The sequence below is a fragment of the Ornithorhynchus anatinus genome, chromosome 13 (genome assembly GCF_004115215.2).
Source record: "Ornithorhynchus anatinus isolate Pmale09 chromosome 13, mOrnAna1.pri.v4, whole genome shotgun sequence".
In the NCBI taxonomy this organism is placed as follows: domain Eukaryota; kingdom Metazoa; phylum Chordata; class Mammalia; order Monotremata; family Ornithorhynchidae; genus Ornithorhynchus; species Ornithorhynchus anatinus.
The window spans coordinates 20,803,838-20,822,649 of NC_041740.1; the positions used below are offsets into that span (position 1 = coordinate 20,803,838).

The 18,812-nt window shown below is 61.3% G+C and overlaps 2 protein-coding genes across 6 annotated transcripts in view; one reads left to right on the forward strand and one right to left on the reverse strand.

Moving 5' to 3' along the window:
• Nucleotides 1-18,812, reverse strand: part of LOC100077745 (glycylpeptide N-tetradecanoyltransferase 2) — a 78,792-nt gene that overhangs the window by 50,541 nt on the left and 9,439 nt on the right. For 3 of the 5 annotated variants that reach the window (XM_029077473.2, XM_029077470.2, XM_029077472.1), the window contains exons 3-11: nucleotides 16,834-16,978; nucleotides 16,319-16,437; nucleotides 16,123-16,214; nucleotides 15,826-15,942; nucleotides 14,723-14,893; nucleotides 13,794-13,902; nucleotides 12,193-12,363; nucleotides 10,173-10,340; nucleotides 8,392-8,529 (exon numbers count right to left, since the gene is read on the reverse strand). In XM_029077473.2, coding sequence (XP_028933306.1) covers nucleotides 8,392-8,529; nucleotides 10,173-10,340; nucleotides 12,193-12,363; nucleotides 13,794-13,902; nucleotides 14,723-14,893; nucleotides 15,826-15,942; nucleotides 16,123-16,214; nucleotides 16,319-16,437; nucleotides 16,834-16,963 — 1,215 coding nt within the window. In that variant the 5' untranslated portion in view covers nucleotides 16,964-16,978. Of the gene's footprint in view, nucleotides 1-7,286; nucleotides 8,250-8,391; nucleotides 8,530-10,172; nucleotides 10,341-12,192; nucleotides 12,364-13,793; nucleotides 13,903-14,722; nucleotides 14,894-15,825; nucleotides 15,943-16,122; nucleotides 16,215-16,318; nucleotides 16,438-16,833; nucleotides 16,979-18,812 lie in introns of those variants that run through there. The other 2 variants (XM_029077478.2, XM_029077471.2) reach the window with 2 other exon arrangements.
• Nucleotides 422-3,180, forward strand: RPP38 (ribonuclease P/MRP subunit p38). Its single transcript, XM_029077479.1, has 2 exons — nucleotides 422-492; nucleotides 2,252-3,180. The coding sequence occupies exons 1-2, from the start codon at nucleotides 472-474 to the stop codon at nucleotides 3,119-3,121; spliced, it is 891 nt and encodes a 296-aa protein (XP_028933312.1). The 5' UTR covers nucleotides 422-471; the 3' UTR covers nucleotides 3,122-3,180.

Genomic DNA, 18,812 nt, shown 5'->3' on the forward strand with positions numbered 1-18,812 from the left:
GCGGGCCGGGGGCCGCGTCGTTCCGTCCTCTCCCGAGCGTTCAGTGCAGAGCTCCGCACCCGGTAGGCGTTCGACACATAGGGCCGATCGAGGGCCGATGAGGGCGCCTGCTTATAAGAAGCGGCCGGGACGGCGGCGGCCTCCGTTTCAGCCCCCGCAACGGGCTGCGCTCCGCCCCTTACGGCGCCTGCGCGGACTCCCGGCTCCCGCCCCCGAGGGGCCCCGCCCGGCCACCGTAGCGGGCGCGGCCCGGCGGTCCCGCCCGAAAAGGGCCTCTCTCGGCTTCCGTAGCCGACTCGGGCCCTCCGGCCCCGCCCCCAGCAGACCCCCTCCCGGCCGCCGTAGCGCGTTCGTCCTCAGGCCCCGCCCCGAAAAGGCCCCGCCCCGAAAAGGCCCCTCCCGGCCGCCGTAGCGGGCCCAGCCGCGAGGGCTTCTGGGAGGGGCCTAGGCCCGAGCGGACGCCGGGGAGCCATGGCGCCACCGGGGAGGAAGGTGAGGAGCCCCGCGCCCGTCCCACCCCCAATACCCTCGTTCTTCATCATCATCATTATAATAAGCGCTAAAGAAGGATGAATGGAGCCCCCCCCCCCCCCCATCCCCCTTTGCCAGAGGAGTCACCGCGGCCCAGGGGAGGGAGCGGCCCAACGTCACACCGCTGCCGAGGCGGGATTCGAACCCACGCCCCCCTGCCGCTCAGCCAGTAAGAGAGGCGCAGAAGGGAGGAGAAGAGGAGGAGACTCATGATGGCGGTGGTGCCACGTGGGGAGCACCGTCCTAATAATAATAATTGTGATGATGAGAGTGGTGGTAGTCGGTAAGCGCTTACTAGGTGCCAAGCACTGTTCCGAGCGTTGGGGGAGATACAGGGTCACCAGGTGGTCCCACGTGGGGCTCAGCGTCATCCTAATAGTTATTAGTATTATAACGGTGCTATTCGGTAAGCGCCTACTAGGTGCCAAGCACTGTTCTAAGCGCCGGGGGGGATACCAGGTGACGAGGTGGTCCCACGTGGGGCTCCCAGTGTCCATCCCCATTTTCCGGATGAGGCCACTGAGGCCCGGACAAGTGGCTTGGCCAAAGCCCCCCCCCCCAGCTGCCAGGCGGCGGCGGCGGCGGGATTCGAACCCACGCCCTCCGACTCCCCCGCCCGGGCTCTTTCCGCTGAGCCACGCTGCTGCTCGGTCTTCAGCCCCACCCGAGAGACGAGGAAACGGAGGCGCAGAGACTCGCCCGACGTCCCCAGCAGGCAGGTGGCGGAGAAGCGGCGGGGCGCAGGGGAAAGAGCCCGGCCGGGGGAGTCGGAGGGCGTGGGTTCGAATCCCCGTTCGGCCGCCGGTCCGCTGGGTGACCGTGGGCGAGTCGCTTCGCTTCTCTGGGCCTCGGTGACCTCATCTGGAAAACGGGGATGAAGACCCCGACACCACCTTGGATCCTCCCCAGCGCTTCGAGCGGTGCTTTGCGCCTAGCAAGCGCTTAGCAGATGCCCTCATCATCATCCACCCGCGACCTCCGACCCCCCCCCCAAGCCCGTGCTGTCTCCACCGAGCCGCGCCGAAGCGCTCGTCACGGGCCAGGCCCTGTGCTGAGCGCTGGGGTGGAGCCCGCCCCATCAGGCCCTGGCCCACGTGGGGCTCGGTCTCCACCCCCATTTTACAGAGGAGGGAACTGAGGCCCGGTGAAGCGACTTAGCCCAGGTCACGCGGCGGACGAGCGGCGGAGCCGGGGCGCGAACCCAGGTCCTGCCGCTTCTCAGGCCCCGGGCTGTAACCACCAGGCCCTACTGCCGCTCGCCGGCTTCTCCCCGGAGGGAGGTGAATGGGAAAGGAAAATGCAGGACAGTACGTTTCCGGGACTAAACTCTCATCGCGTGGCGTAGTGGAACGAGCCCGGGCCTGGGAGTCAGAGGGCGTGGGTTCTAATCCCGCCTCCGCCGCGCGTCAGCCGGGTGACTTGGGGCAGGCCCCTTGGCTCCCCGGGACCTCGGCGACCTCATCCGGAAAAGGGGGACGAAGACAGCGAGCCCTCCGCGGGACGGTCTGTCTACCCCGGCGCTTGGCACGTAGTAAGCGCTTAAGTACCATCGCGATTATCGTCGCCCCCGACACGGTAGCGCTCAATAAATAGGACCGACCGCCCCGTCCCCATCCCACGGTCCAGGGGGTGCGGTAAACCTCACCGGGTCGGCCGTAGCCGAGACGCGGTTGCGGGTTAAGCCCCGGGGAACGTGACGGTCCTTTCCCCCCCACCGCAGCTTCCGGGCGGAGGAAGAGGCGGGAAGACGGCGCCGGCGGTTCAGCCCGTGGCGACCGGGGGCGTCCGCAAAGCGAAGCCCTCCGCCGTGAAGACCTCCCTCGATAACCCCTACGTGGTCTCCTGGGGCCTTCTGGCCGGGGAGGACACGCGCTTCGTCCTGCAGACGCTCGAGGCCGGGCTGAGGCACGTCGGCCTCCGCAAGGTGGAGGATCCGAAGAGACGGGGGCGGCGGCGGCGGCCGGCGCGGGCCGGGGGGCCGGGCGCCGAGGGGCCCGGCGAGGCTCCCCCGGCGGAGGACCCGCCGGGGACCGGGTGGACCCCCCCGGGCGTCCGGAGGCAGCTCGCCATCGGGGTGAACGAGGTGACGCGGGCCCTGGAGAGAGACCAGCTGGCCCTGGTGCTGGCCTGCGGGTCCGCCCGGCCCGCCCTCGTCACCTCGCACCTCATCCACCTCGGCGCCAGCCGCACCGTCCCCGCCTGCCAGGTGCCCCGCCTCAGCGAGACCGTCGCCCCCGTCCTCGGCCTCGGGTGCGTCCTGGCCCTGGGATTCAAGAGGGACGCCGCCTCGTTCGCCGAGGAAGTCGAGGCCATCGTTCCCAGGGTCCCCCGCCCGCGGGTGCCCTGGCTCCCGGAGCCGGACGGCGGGGCGGCTCCGGCGGGCGGTCCCCCGGGGACGCCGGAGGAGGAGGGGGAGGGGGAGGCCGCCGACGCCCCGCCCGGGGGGCCGGCCCGGCGGAAGCGGAAGCGGGAGGGCGAGCCCGGCGGGCACGCCGAGGTCGCCCTGCAGCCCCTGAGGATCAAGAAGTTGATCCCCAATCCCAATAAGAGAAGGAAACCACCCAAAGGTAAAAAAGGGACAAAGAAATGAGTCCCGTGGCGGCGTCTTCCCCGCCGCCGGGGCGGGTGGAAATAAAACGCATTCCCCGACCTGGTGTTGGCCTGGTTATTCCTCGACTTCATTATCTTTCCGAAGGGAAAATCCCCCCAGCCGCTTAACTCAGTCCCGCAGGCCTGGCGCTTGGATGTTAAATGTGGCGGATTGGATGAGAAAGAGAAGATGCAAAAGCCCGGAAAGCGGCGTGAGCCAGAGCGGGCAGAGCCCGGGCCTGGGAGTCGGAAGGACCCGGGTTCCGATCGTGGCTCCGCCTCTTGTCCGTTGGGTGACCGTGGGGGAGTCGCTTCACTTTCCTGGGCTTCGGTTCCCTCGCCTGTAAAATGGGGATCAAGACTGTGAAGCCCCGTGTGGGACGGCGCCTGGCTCGGTAGAGCTGTCGGACGACTCGACTGATCTGGTCAGGATGCCTTATCCAAGGCCCATCTCCTCCAAGAGGCCTTCCCTGACTAAGCCCTCCTTTCCTCTTCTCCTGCTCCCTTTACTCATCCCCCCCCCCCCCCCCCCCCCCCCGCAGCCCCACGGCATTTACGTCCGTATTCGTAATTAATTTGGATCACTGTCCTCTTCCACCACCGGTCTGCAGGAGGAAAGCAAGGTGGGGTGGGAATGGGATCGTTGCGCCAGCCTCCTGTCTCTCCCCACTCCCGTCCATACTTCACTCTGTCGCCCGCGTCCTTTTTCTAAAAAAAAAAAAAAACAAAAAACCGCTCAGTCCACATCTCCCCTCTCCACAAGAACGCCCGGTGCTCGTCCAGCCGTCTCCGCGGGGCGGTCGAGCCTTAACCCTGCTCACGCGTATAGGTGCTTAATGTCGCCGTGTAGTGATTAACTCATACACAGGCATTACCGTCACTAAATACGTGCGCTTTTAACGGCGTTGAGTGCCACCTAGGAAGACGGTGACCGGCAGGGCCAGGATCCACCGTCTCGGCACCCTTCGCGACGGCCGGTCCCCGACGGCCGCCGTAGTCCCGAGCCCCCAGATTTATCGGCAGCCCCGGCGACGGCGAGTTCTAGCCCGGAAACCCAACGCCCGGACCGCAGGGCGTCCGCCAAAGCTCGCCGTATAAGGAGAGGCTGACGAAGACAACGGCAAACGGGGGCGGAGCGGCCCGTCGTATGCCAATCCCGCCCCCGAACAAACGGGACCCGAGGGGAGGGGTCGGACCGGAGGGAGGGACCCGGGGACGCGGTCAACCGGGGACGCGGGGCCGGCGGGAAATAGAAGGATGGACTCATCGTCGGGTCTTGGCCTTCGGCTACCCAACAGCCACTGACCTGTCGCAATAGAATGAATAAAAGGCTGCCCTAACCTGACTCGTTACTCGGGACATTTTTCCGTCGGGGGCAAACGGACACTCCTTACCGTCGGCTTTAGATCAGTCAGCCCGTCCCCTTCTCCTCCCCGACGTCCCGTTACAACCCAGCCCACCCACTTCACTCCCTTAATGCCGACCCACTCCCTGTACCGCGATCTCATCCGTCTTCCTCTTGCCCACCTCCTCGCCCTCCCCGCTTCACGTACGGCAGACTGCCGCTCTCCCGCCCTTCCAAGCCCTATTAAAATCACATCTCCGAGAGGCCTTCTCCATCTTTCTTTTCCCCTACTCCCTCTCCCTTCGGCACTTGTATCCTTTAAGCCCTCGATCTTCACCCCGCCGCCCACCCTCCAGCCCCGGCGTACAGATCGGTCATTCATTTACCGCTTCGTCTCCTTTCCCCCGTGGGCCGGGAGGTGCTCGAGGGCGGGGAACGGGTCTGCCCGATCCGTGGCGCCGTACGGCGCTCTGCGCACGCCAAGCGCTCGGAGGATACCGCCGGAGGAGCCCCGGCTTCCGTCTCTTGACGGCGAACGCCAGGGACGCCTCGAGGAACTCTTGAGGTCTCAGCTCCGGCGGACGCGGGAGCTTGGGCCCTCATTCGGATTCCAGACGGTAGGCTCGCTGGGGGGTGGGAACGTGTTCTGTCGGATTCTCCCAGGCGCTCAGCACGGTGGCCTGCGCACTGCGACCGATTCGGGGGTGGAGAGTGGAATCAAAAGCTGGTCCCTAATCCCGAAGGTACCACAGTGCCTAGGACACGGCCTGGCACGTAGAAAGCACGTAAACACCACGGTCGCTACGATTATTATTGTTATCTGTCCCCGTGGGTCCCGCGGCCTCAGTTGTTCGAACCAAGTTGACCAAGCGCGGGCCTGGGAGGCAGAGGACCTGGGTTCTAATGCCGACCTCACCGTTTACCCGCTGTGGGACCCGGGGTAAATCGCAATATCTCTAGGCTGTCCAGTGGGGAATCGAGACTGAGACCGGTGTGGTAGAGAGACTGTCCAACCTGATTATCTCGTATCTACCTCGGCGCTTAGTACCCAGTAAACGTTTAACGAATACCATGTCTTTTTAAACGATAGAAACATCTAAACTGATGGAGGGAGCCATATTTTTAACGTGTGGGTCAGACAACAGATTTGCTGTGATCTTCCCTAAGTGGTTTGCACTAGAGGGAAGCCCAAAATTGGATCAGGGTGAAATTTAGGAATGCGGTGGCTTTCTGATTTTGTGAAATAGGGTCTACCGGTCCTCCGTATCCCCAAGTAATAGTAATCACGTCCGTCAGCCCCCTCAGACCGTCGGCCTGTGGACAGGGAACGGGATCTGTCCGTTTGGTGTCGTATCGCACTCTCCCAAGCGCTCGGTACGGCGCTCCGCACGCAGCCAGCGCTCGATTAATACGATCGAATGATAATTAGGATACCCGTCGGGCCCTAAATGCCGGGCACCGTTCCCAGCGCCGGAGGAGATACAACTTAATCCGGTCGGACACGGTCCCCGTCCCACACGGGGCTCACACGTTTAATCCCCGTTATTCGGATGAGGTCACGGAGGCCCAGGGACCTGAAGCGACCCGTCCAAGGTCCCACGGCAGACACGCGGCGGAGCCAGGATTAGAACCCAGGTCCTTCTGATTCCCGGGCCCGGGCTTCTAACCACACTGCCCCTACTCACCGCTAGCCACTACGTAAACCAATAATTAAACACCGGAACGGCTGTGCTTGAAACGCTTTACCGGTAATCCCTCCGATCCGTTCCTGGGCAGGTCCGTTTCGTAACGGAGAGATCAGATGGGACCGCGTATCGTTTATCGACGACTTTTATTTTCCGACGGTAGCGCTCGCCGAGCGGACGGAAGGGAGCCACGGAACCGGATCCGCGATCCCGAAGCTTCCGATAAACCGCCTGGACCGTCGGCCTTGGCCCGGGTGGGTAGAGGGGGGTCGATGATTCTTCAAAGCGTTGCCCCCCAACTCGACGTGGCCTCTCAAAACACACTCGAGCTAGCCAGCCCGACGGCTTCCGGAGTTCCCCCCTCTCCCGTCGGAGAGGGCAGTCTCCCCCCGGCGCCGTTAGAGATGTCGCGGCAGAGCCCCAAACCGCCCCGTCTTAGTCCGCTCCCGGAAACGTAGAGCCGGAAGGATTTGAGGGCGCTTTGGCCTCCGTGATTCCCCGGCCCCTTCCCGGACTATTTTGGGAATTCCACTCTTCCTTGGAGAGTGGGCACCGTAGCAGCTATTTCCGCACCGACCTTCCCCCCCCCCCCCCCCCCCGCCCCCGGTCATTTCGTCCATTTTCAGATTCAGCATTTCAGTGTGGCTTAGGGGATAGAGCACGGGTCTAGGGCCCAGGTGGACCCGGGTTCTAATCCCGGTTCCGCCACTTGTCTGCTGGGTGACCTCGGGCGAGTCGCTGAACCTCCCCGTGCCTCAGTTACCTCATCGGTGATATCGGGGGGGGGGGGGGCGGTGAGCCCCACGTGGGACAGGGACTGCGTCCAACCCGATTAACCCGTATCTACCCAGCGCTCAGAACGGTGCCTGACACATAATAAGCGCTTAACAAGTACCACTATTATTATTATCCCTTGGCGTCCCCAATCACGAACGGGCAATCCCGGCTAAAACTGGCACGACGTATTTGAGTCGGTTTCGGCTGGAGGGTCCCCCCACCCTTAACCCCCCCCGACCCCCGTCCCGAGACGTCCGAGTGAAGCTCAAACGGAAACCTCGGTTAGCGGCTCGCTCCCTCTCGACCTCTCCACGCGGCGAAAGCTTTCGTTGCCGTGCTTTAGAAGAAAAGAAGCCATCCGTAGCCAAACGTGGAATACTTCTTTACAGAGACCGTTTTCGTTAGAACGACAGTTCGCCACAAGCCCGAGTAGACAAAGTAATACGTGCCATTTTGCGGAAACAACGGAAACAGTCCCGCTAACCAAGTACCGATGTCACGACTAAATTCCGTCTGGGTTTTTCCTTGAGGTTCGGTCTCTTCCCTGACCCCTCATCCTCAATCCTTCCGAGGGGGGAGAAAAAGCAACAAGACACTGACGAGCAGATGAAAACACGATCTTTCCTTAACGACCGCGCTCAGCCCGATCCTCTCAGACCAGTCCGCCGCCACCTATTAAGAGCAGGCTTTACATCCGCGTTTCGTTTCGGCGACGGAGAAAAACGCACCGGCCCAGGTCGACGCATTAACACCGCTCCAGACGCGCAAACGTTCGAGACTTTTTTTTTTTTTTTTTGGCCACTTGAGCTCCGAAAGGGATGGAATTCCATAAAGTTCCCCAAACCACCTCCGCCAGAAGTGAGCGAGCGCAAATCCTCGGTCCCGACCCTCCGTGCCGGAACCCCGACAGACGTACACCACCACGTATTGATAAAGAGAAACGCAGCGGTCTGGCCACGCGTCGGCAGAGACTTCCTTAACGCTAGTCCGGCCCCGCGGGGCGGAGTCTACGGAGGCGGTCCGTGTTCTCCCGAGTGGAAATCCACGATCGCGGGGCCCGCCCTCCCCCCCGCCCCGGTATTCCCCGCCCCCGCGGATGGGCGATGAGAGTGGAATGAGTTTCCCATTCCGGGTGGAAACACGCCGACCCGTCCGGGACGGACCTCTTCCCCGGTTGAGACTCGGCGGGTCGTTCCGGCTTGACTTCCGCCGTGCCCCTCCGGAGCCGGGGTTCCCGAAACCACGGACGGCACGTCGACCCGACCGACGCCGGCAGGGCTCCTCGCGACACCGCCGGTGATCTACTGTAATACGAGGCCCACCTAGACGAGGAGGACACAGAGCACAGGGGGCGAATCGACAGGCACACGCTCCGCGGGTCGCAACCGGCGGGGAGTCGGACGGCGGGCGGGGGTTTCGGCGTGCATTTCCGGGTCGACGGGTGACCGGCGTCGGTCCGCTTACCTTTTCGGACTCGGTTCCCGGACACCTCCAGTTGTACAGGTAATACTGCAGATTGCCATCTCCGATGCCAAACTTGAGTTTTTCCAGGAACGTTTTATTTTCCATCAGATCTAGGGCATTGAACACATCAAATCCTTTCTGCCAATACAAAAACATTCTACATTTAAAACTCCGAAGTCCGCCGAGGGGCCACGTGAAGTGCTTCCGCTCGGGCTGGTGGGTTCAGGCCTGACGTCCGTCCGACGGCGGCTCTTCTTGAGCGCTCACCGTGCGCGGCACGCTGTACTGAGCGCTTGGGGGATTGCAACACAGTAGGTAGAGACGATCCCTGCCCGCTTACGGTTTAGACGGGGAGGGAGACAGACGTTAAAATACATTACAGATCGGGCGGGTGACAACGTAAAATGACATGCGATCGATGGGTGGTATTTACCGAGCGCTTACTGTGCGCAGAGCTCTGTGCTGAGCGCCTGGGACAGGGCGAGCGCTCAATAGATACCATCGACGGTGAGGCCGAGTGAATACGAAGCGCTAAGGGTCACAGGCCCGAGCGCGTAGGCGACGCAGAAGGGAGAGGGCTTAGTCAGGGAAGGCCTCTTGGAGGAGACGGGATTTTTCGGAGGATTTTGAGGGTGGGAAGCTGCGGACGGGACGGGGACGGGAATTCCAGCCTCGAGGGGGGCCGCGGGCAAGGGGCAGGTACACGACCGCCTTCCCCACCAGGCACGGGCACCTGTCGGCTTTCGATCGATCGATCGTATTCATATCGAGCGCTCACTACGTGCAGAGCGCTGTCCTGGGCGCTTGGGAGAGTGCTTTAAACCCAGCAGCACACTTTACACCATCTGGAAGAACACGACGAGGAGACCTTTCGGGGAGATACATCCAAAGCCCGGCCGCTCCCTCAATCAACGTTCGGATTGCAATCGCCCCATTAGAGAATACTCTCAAAATGCTCGCGAAAGAGGTTGGAGCAAAAAAAAAAAAAAAAGTGGCATCGACCGAGTGGGTGGCACCGGGCCAACTGGCCACCGGACCGATTCATCCATCAATGGGGTTTATTCAGCGTTTACTGTGGGCAGAGCACCGTGCGAAGCGCTTGGTGGGAGAGTATAATGCAGCAGCATTCGTTCCCTTGGGGGAGACGGGCATGAGACTAAATTACGCAAGTGTCGTGGGGTGAGTGTCAAGCGCTTAAAGGGCACGGATCCAAGCGTACGGGGGATGCGGAAGGGAGAGGGAATAGTAATCATAACGACGGAGTTTGTTAAGCGCTTACTCTGTGCCAAGCACCGTTCTAAGCGCCGGGGGAGATACGAGGTAACGAGACCGTCCCACGTGGGGCTCCCGGTCTTCATCCCCTTTTTCCAGATGAGGGAACCGAGGCCCAGAGAGGTGAAGTGACCCGCCCCAAATCACCCAGCTGATAAGTGGCGGAGCCGGGATTAGGACCCGCGCCCCCGACTCCCAAGCCCGGGCCCTCTCCGCCACGCCGCCTCTCCCCTTCTAGACCGTGAGCGCGCTGTTGGCCGGGAACGCGTCCGCTGATTCTGTTGCACCGTGCTCTCCCGCGCGCCGCGTAGAGCGCTCTGCGCACAGTAAGCGCTCAGTAAGTACGACAGCATGAATACGGTTGATCGATCAGTCGGGGAGGACCTCCTGGAGGAGGCGCGAGCCCCCGTTCGGCTCTTCCCGCGGAAAACCCGGGCGTCCGCGGAGCAAATCGAACCCCCGGCTGCTTCGGGCCCTTCCCGGGGCCGGGAAGAAGAGGAATCACTCACCGACTTGGCTATGATCAGGGCGTCGCTCATCAGGTCCAAGAGCGGCGTTTCCGTGTGAATGTTGTAGAAGGAGTAGGCGGCTTTGAGGCTTTTATGTACAGGGTGGTGCATGACCGTCGAGGGGAGAGTGTAGAAGCTCAGGAAGTCGGTGAGGACCCCGCTGGAGCACTGAGGGACAAAACGAACGAAATCTACGCCTCCGCCCCCGGGCGTCCCCGGCCGGTCGAAAGCCGAATCCGCCCGGCTCGTTCGCCGGACGCTCCAGTTCCACCGACGGGACGAGGGACGGCCGGGAGACCTCCCCGCCGAGGACGAGGCCCACCTCGGAGTTCCGCAGGCCGGGAAGCGGCCCGCTGGGGAGAGCCCGGGCCCGGGAGGACCCGGGTTCTAATCCCAGCGCCGCCGCTTGTCTCCCGACTGACCTCGGGCGAGTCACCTAACTGCTCCGGGCCTCGGCTCTCTCATCCGCCAGACGGGGATTCGGCACCTCCGAATCCGCCGGAGCACAGCGGATACGGCCTCCTCATTCCCATCCAAACTCCGTGAACCGGCTACACTCCTCCAATCGTATTTACGGCGCGCTCGCTGCGCGCAGAGCGCCGTACTGACCACTGGGGAGAGGACGGTAAGGCAAGAAACGGTCGCATTCCCTGCCCCGGGGGGGGAGGATTTCTGAAGGGACAGTCCGACTCAGAGGCTCCGGAGCCAAGCGGCTCCTCCCGCCTTCCCCGGCGGCCGTCGCCGGCGGTCCAGGAGGCCGCCGGGAGCGGGCCGCGGCGACGCGGCGTCCGGCTCCCGGTTTTCCGGTTCCGCCCAGGCCTCCAGAGAGCGTGCCGGGAGCGGGGGTGCGGGAGTCCTCTGGAAGAGCCTGGTCGAAGCTGAGGTGTTAAAAAGAATCTCTTTCTTCAAACGCCAACCACGGGTTTATATATAACGCGTGGTCATACGATCGCTCTCCCCGCCCCGAAAGCCTTCTTAAAAGCGGATCTCCTCCAAGGAGCCTTCCCCTCAAGCCCCCTCATTTCCTTTTCTCCCACTCCCCGGCAGCTCGGACTGGCCCCCTTTACTCGCCCTGCCCTCAGCCCCGCAGCAATCGCGTACCTATCCGGAAGAAGCAGGGTGGCCTAGTGGATAGAACGTGGGCCGGGGGGGGGGGGGGGGTCAGAAGGAGCCGGGTTCCGATCCCGGCACCGCCGCTTGACCTCGGGCAGGGCCCGTCCATTCATTCAGGCGTATCTATTGAGCGCTTACTGCGTGCGGGGCCCCGTCCCAGGCGCTTGGGAAGTACGGTCCGGCGACGGAGAGAGACGATCCCTTCCCGACGACGGGCTCGCCGTCTAAGTAGGTAAGTATCCTTCTACCGTAGTCTCCCAGGCGCTTAGTACAGCGCTCACAGTTTAATTAGGAGGGAGAACCTAATGTGAATCCCCATTTTCCAGATGAGGGAACTGATTTCGTTCGGCACAGGGATGTCCCGCTCTAGGAGCGTCGGCGTGGTGGAGGCTCCAGTGATCTCCGACTGAAATCCCTCCAGCCCCGAGGCAGGGCCCAAGAGATCCACTCCGGAAACGCGGGCGTGGTGGCCGGGGAGAAGCGGGGGGGGGGGGGGTGGGCCGGGATATCAATAACGATAATCGTGGTATTTAATATCAATCACGGTGTCCGTTAAGCGCTTGCAACGTGCCAAGCGCCGAGCGCCGTGGGGACTTACGGAGCGCCAGCCACCGCACCGAGCGCTGGGGCGGATGCAGGCAGATCGGGTTGGACCCAGTCCCTGTCCCGCGTGGGGCTCACCGTCTCGATCCCCATTTTTCAGACGGGGTCACCGAGGCCCCGAGAAGCGAGGTGACTCGCCCGAGGCCACGCGAGCGGCGGAGAGGGGATTAGGACCCGCGACCTCCCGGCTCCCGGGCCCGGGCTCCGTCCGTCCCGCCGGGAGGCCGGAGGGAGCCGGGGTGACCGCTCTCGGTTCGCGGCGCGTCCTCCCCCCCGCCCCCGGCGCCCGTGGGCCGGGCTTCACCTCGACGACGAACGTGTCGATGATGTGGTCCTGTGGCAGAAACCAGTGGGCGACGTCCTCTTCGCCCATCACGGGGGCGAGGTGGAACTGCAGGAGGTAACTGTTGATGAGCGCCTGCACGGCTTTCGTATCTTTCTCTTCCATCGGTCTCAAGCCTGAGGTCTTGGTGGCCTTGTGAGGGTGACAAGACAGAGCAACGCTCCGGATCGCACAGTTGAACCCGGGACCCGGCCCCCCGGCTCGGTTCGGCTGTCCTCCCCCGAGCGCCGGGCCCAGCGCTCCGCGCGGAGGAGGCTCTCGCTAAATGAGACCCACTCGTCGACAGCCGGAAGGCGGCTTCCGTCCCCGCCGGATGCCCGTGGAATCCCTTCATCCAATAATAACGGTGGTACTCGTTAAGCGCTTCCTGTGCCCCGAACGCTGTTCTGAGCGCTGGGGTGGATGATGATGATGATGATGTTATTCATGTTGAGCGCTCACCGAGTTAAGTTAGTTAAGCACTTAATATGTTGAGGGCTCATTAAGCCCAACGAGGGTTTAATGCTCTTAATGGTATTTAAGGGGGGGGGTGGATACAAGCTAAAGGGGCTCACGGTCTTAACCCCCATCTCCCAGATGAGGTAACTGAGGCTCAGAGAAGCGAAGTGACTTCTCCAAGATCACCCGGCGGACAGGTGGCAGAGCCGGGATTGGAACCCATGACCCCCCCCCCCGACTCCCAGTCCCGGGCTCTCCACACTACGCCATGCGAATCAGGTTGGACACGGTCCCTGTCCCACCTGGGGCTCACACCCTTAATCCCCATTTTCCAGATGAGGTAACCGAGGCCCAGAGACATGAAGTGACTTGCTCAAGGTCGCTCAGGAGAAACGTGGCGGAGCTGGTATTAGAACCCAGGTCCTTCTGACCCCCCGCCAGGCCCGGACTCGCTCCAAGTCACACAGCAGGCATCTGGGTTCTAATCCCGGCTCCGCCGTTTCTTTTCCGACTCCCAGGCCCGCGCTCCACCCACTAGCCCGCGCTGCTCCTCCAGGGAGCGGACGGGGAGAGAGAGCGGGGCCTGGAGCATGTTTTGCCGGGCGGGGCGGAACCACTTCTCCACTTGGAATTCAGACCGTCCCACTCCCGCCGGACCCTGTTTCCGGTCCCCCTGGAGGCAAGCGGAGAGGCCTAATAATAATCGTGGTATTTGTTAAGCGCTTCCTATGTGCCAAACACTATGCTAAGCGCTGGAGCCCCGTGCTCGGAGAAGCGTCGTAAGCGCCGGACGGAAAGAGCCCGGGCCTCGGAGTCAGAAGGGCCTGGGATCTAATCCCGGCTCTGCCGCTTGGGTGACCTCGGGCAAGTCACGGAACTTCTCCGGGCCTCGACCGAACGAACGAGCCGGGGACGGGGATTCAACAACCAGCCTTTTGAAAAATCATCTGTCGTCCCTGAGGCCGCGTAGCCCCAGAGTGAAGAATTTTAAAATGGGTTCAAAATGCCTGCTACCGCAAACAGATACGACCGTTCTATCCTCTGCCCGGCGGGAACCGCTTCTAAAAGCACTCGAGTCGGACGAACCCATCCGGAGACCCGCGGACCAGTTCGGTTCTACTCACGTCCGGAAGTCTGTAGAGCTTCATGGTTCTTTGTAAAGTCATATTTCTACTCAGATGGGAAAATTTCACCTCCACCAGTTTTCTGGGGTTTAGCGATCGGTGCCAGTACCTGGAATCACATGACGACGTCGTCTTGGTTTCCCATCCGCCCCAGCCGCCGCCGCCTTCCGCCGCCCGGGCTGCGGTTGCCGATGCCGACCTCGTGCCCACGTCCTCCCTCTGGCCCGGAACGCCCTCCCTCCTCACATCCGACAGACGATGACTCGCCCCCACTTCGGAGCCTTCCTGACCGAGCCCTCCTTTCCTCTTCTCCCACTCCCTTCCGCATCGCCTCGACTCGCTCCCTTCGTTCATCCCCCCCCCCCCCCCCCCCACGGCACTCTTGTACATCTCTGTCATTATTTATAAGAATGTCTGTCTCCCCCTCTAGAGCGTAAGCTCACTGTGGGCAGGGGATGTGGCCGTTTATTGTTCAACTGTACTCTCCTAAGTGCTCAGTAAAGTGCTCTGCACCCCTTCTAAATCCTAACACATCTACACGCGGAGAATCTCCCCGGAAACATCCATTTGGAAAACGCGTCCCGCTTATCTCTTATAGGCGAAGCTCCGATTCTTCTGACTCTTCAAAGCGCGCGCAGCCGGAGATACACGTGGAGAATTCCACACGTCTCCAGCCTCGGCAGCGTCTCTGCACCGTACGCTCGTTGTGCGCAGGGAGCGTGCCTGTTTACCGCGCGACCGTTTTCTCCCGAGCGCACGGCACGGCGCTCGGCACACAGTGAGCGCCCGGTAAAGACGACTGACTGACCGAACGGCTTCCTGCCCAGGGCCTGCGACCCGCCCACGCCCCCGAAGCCGGAGGGACGGTGATTTTAAAGACGTCGCTGGGGCTTGCCTAAAGGAGGCCCGGCAACGCACCTCGTCCTTACCTGCAAGTGGCCACGGGCTTCGGGAGGACCACCCCGGCTGTGTAGACGGCCTGGAAGATTCCCTCCAGGTTGACCCTTCTAGTGATTTCTCGAATAAGCACGGGGGCCACCCGCTTAGATCTCAGCTTCTTGTGGACGCAGAGGAAATTGATTTCGACCATCTTCTTCACGCTGTGGAGCCCAAAATACAGCATCGGAGGAACCCGAAGACCTCTCGCGCGCCTCGTTTTCGACTAATAAGTACGGTATCTGTCGAGCGCTTACTCTGTGCCGGGCACCGTACTAAGCGCTGGGCCGGATACCAGCGGATCGGCCTGGATACAGTCCCCGTGCCCCGCGGGGCTCCCGGTCTCGGTCCCCATTTGACAGATGAGGTTAACTGAGGCCCGGAGAAGTGAAGTGGCTTGGCCAAGGTCACACAGACAGACAAGTGGCGGAGCCGGGATTAGGACCCACGACCCTCTGACTCCCAGGCCCGGGCTCTATCCACTAAGCCGTGCTGAGCAGAGATTTGGCTTTCGGAAGCGCTCCGCTGCTTACAGTGGAGGATGTTCCTCGAGTGTCCATTCCTATACAGGATCTGATTTTTTTTGATCCGTACAGACCCGTCACTAATAGTTCTGATTCCCGAACCCAGTGTGTTCTATATTCTGTCTGACGCCGCCGGGTCGTCTCCGACCCGGAGCGACGCCGCGGACGCGCCTCTCCCAGAACGTCCCGCTCTCCCCCTGCGATCGTTGCGGTAGCGGATCGGTAGAGTTTTCTCGGTCAAAATCCGGAAGCGGTCTACCGTCGCCTCCTTCCGCGCGGTAAATCCGAGTCTCCGCCCTCGACTCTCTCCCGTGCCGCCGCTGCCCGGCACGGGGGGGTTTTGCCCCGTAGCCGATGGCCTTCCACCCGCTAGCCGCTGCCCAAGCTGGGAATGGAACGGACGGGCCTCTGCTCGACTCTCCCTCCCGTAGCCGAGACTGGTAGAGGACCGGAAACTCTCTCCGGGTGCGACCCTGGGGGGGGGGGGGGTCGCACCGTCGGGGGGCTTTGGGGAATACAATAATAATAATAATAATGACGACGACCCGCACGGGGGGTGCTTTGGGGAATACCTGTCATAGATGCGGATGCTGGCAGGGATGGCACTGATGAACCCCACAAGCTTCCGGTTCGACGAAACCCGTACCCCACAGTGCCACTGTGGCAGCCACCCAGGAGGCCGCAGGGCCCTGAAACGAAAAGTCAAGTTGAGCCGGAAAAGCCGGGCCGGGAAGTCCCCGGCCTCGGCGCCGAACCCATCCTGTCTGCGGGCCCACCTGCAATTTAAAATGAACACCTTTAATCTGCCTCGGACCCCTCCTCCGTGGTTACCCTGCCCCCGGCCCTAAATTCCAGGACCCGCTACTCACCACAAGAGGAATTCGGGCGAATAGTCAAACCTGAACATGTTGTCGTCATCTTCGACGTAGTTTTCATTGAGCAACGTGTACAGTTCCTTCAGCTGCAGTGTAAAAAAGGCAAGTGTTCAAAAGCAGCACGCTTTTTTTTTTTTTTTTTTTATTTTCGACTCGGGAAAAACCATGGCTCCGTCGCCGTCTGACTCACCACTTCCGCATTGCTCAAATCCAGCGTGTCCCACATAAAACCCTGCGGCAGAGAGTAAGGGTCCCGTCGCACGTTGTCCTTATCCGGCTCGATGGCGCCGTGAGACGTTATCACTTCATCTGGGGCAAAAGGAGGGAAGGGCCCGTGAGAAGCCATCCCGCCGGTCTAAACGCCGGGCACGCGGTCACAACTTTGCAGTTTACTAAGTTAAGAGAGCCCGACTAAGCTTACGTGATCCCGAAACGCTCGCGGGACTAAATCCAATTCTACGCTGCCAAGAAGCACGAGCAGGTGCGAAGCCCCCTCCCGTGGTGACGGCACTGGTGGGAATGCGTCTGTTATACCGCACTCTCCCAAGCGCTTAGTGCAGTGCTCTGCGCACAGTAAGCGCTCAACAGATACGACAGCCGGCCCGCCGGGGTCTTTCACTTCAGTTCGGTAACCGGAACGGATGGACGATTTCTCACCGCGGGTCAGCTAGCCCCACTTTAATTCGAGAAGACGGGAGGACTCACTAAGTTTGGGCACCGGTTGGGTATCCCAAAACTGGTATTTCCGTTTGGTCGCCTCATCGATGTTCTTGGCTGGGCCCTGGCAGGCCGACAGGAGTTCCATGGCTCTTTGGATGTCTTGCAACTTCTGCATGGGAATGGCCGGATTCTACGGAGGCAAAGACATTCGGGAAGAGATCGGTCTCTGAGCGGCCAGTAGCCCGGGATCGGCGAGACGGGCGATCGTTCGGAAGCTGGTTAGGCGCGCGGCCGGTTAGGCCACGCTATGATGCCTTGGACGACTTCCTCTGTTCCAGAATCCCGGTCCCAGTTTGGTTACCGAACCTCACGTCCAGAAGTAACTTCTCGCCCCCCCAGAGTCCGCAGACCTCGCACGCGTGTACGGGAACCCAGATTGAATCAGGTGCTAGAGCTGCATGAGAAGCGGCGGGGCCTAGTGGGTAGAGCCCGGGCCCCGGAGTCAGAAGGACCCGGGTTCTAATCCCGCTGTGCCCGCCGTGTGGCCCGAGGCAAGTCGCTTCACCCCTCTGAGGCCTCAGTTACCTCATCTGTAAAACGGGGATTAAAACCGTGAGCCCCTTGTGGGACAGGGACCGTATCCAACTCGATTAGCTTGTACCTACCCCAGCGCTCAGTGCGCTGCCTGGCACGGGGTAAGCGCCGAACGATGACCATTTCAAACAAGAGCTGCCCCAAGAGAACAGCAACTAAGAATCGGAAACCCCACCGCAGAGTCTGCCGGAACTCCGAGTTTATCTCCGCATCCGAGCTCTCGGAGTGAGCGGATTAATCTGCTGTGCTGCTTCTGAGTTAGAGTGGCATATGCCTTCTTCTCCGGATTTAATTTTAAAAACAACTCTAAAAAAAAACCACCTTAACCTTTGCAGAGATACACACATCAGGATCTTTGATTCAGAAGTGCTTCAAAATACCTTTCTTCCCTTCCGGCGAGATTCCTGCACCCGTTTCTCCCCCTCCATTTCGAATCTGACCGTGTTCAGCGGGATCATCAAATATCGCTGGGCAATGCACACGCCCCGGAGGAAATCATCATCAGAGCTGGAAACCCGAGTCGTGGCCCGATTCTTCCTATCCTTAAACAAGATCTAAGGCCGGGACGGTTTCCCGATCAGGGCCTTCTGGTGACCTGGAGAAAGCTCTGGCTCAGTGCCATGGCAGCACGACCTAGCGGATGGACCGTCCGGGCCTGGGAGGCAGAAGGACCTGGGTTCTAATTCCAGCTCCTCCACGTCTCTGCTGTGTGACCTTGGGCAAGTCACTTCACTTCTCTGGGCCTCAGTTACCTCATCTGTAAAATGGGAATTAAGACCGAGCGCCCCACGTGAAGGGGATTAAAAGTCTGAGCCCCACGTGGGACGATCCGATTATCCTTGCATCTACCCCCGCACTTAGAAGAGTGCTTGGCACATAGTAAGCGTTTAAATACCATTATTATTATTATGCTTATGTGGGCCATGGACCGGGTCCAACCCGCTTAGCTTGCACCTACCCCGGCGCTTAGTACGATGCCTCGCACGCAGACTGTAGGCTCGTTAGGGGCAGGGAATGGGTCTACCGATTCTGTCGTGTCATACCGTCCCAAGCGCTTAGTACGGCGCTTTGCAGAGAGTGAGCGCTCGGTAAATACGACCGACTGACTGCAACCTGTTGACAGACCGCCCAGGACGTCAGAAAACCCGTGGTGAGTCGCTTGGTGGGAGAGGTGTGAGGATTAAGGGGATATAACCCTCGCCCCAAACCCCCACCAACTCAGAATGCCTGGGCCCCCGAGTTCTCCTTCGTAAATTTGGATTAGCAACCTGATACAGACGGACCCGACGGGGATTGGGAGCAGGTTAATTCCGTTATACATCCAAAATGGGCCCCGGGGTCCCTCTGGAGACGGACGGATTCCTGAGGAAATGATACTCTGCCATTCTACTTCCTGAGCGGGGAAGAAGCGAGGCTGGAAATGGTCTCCT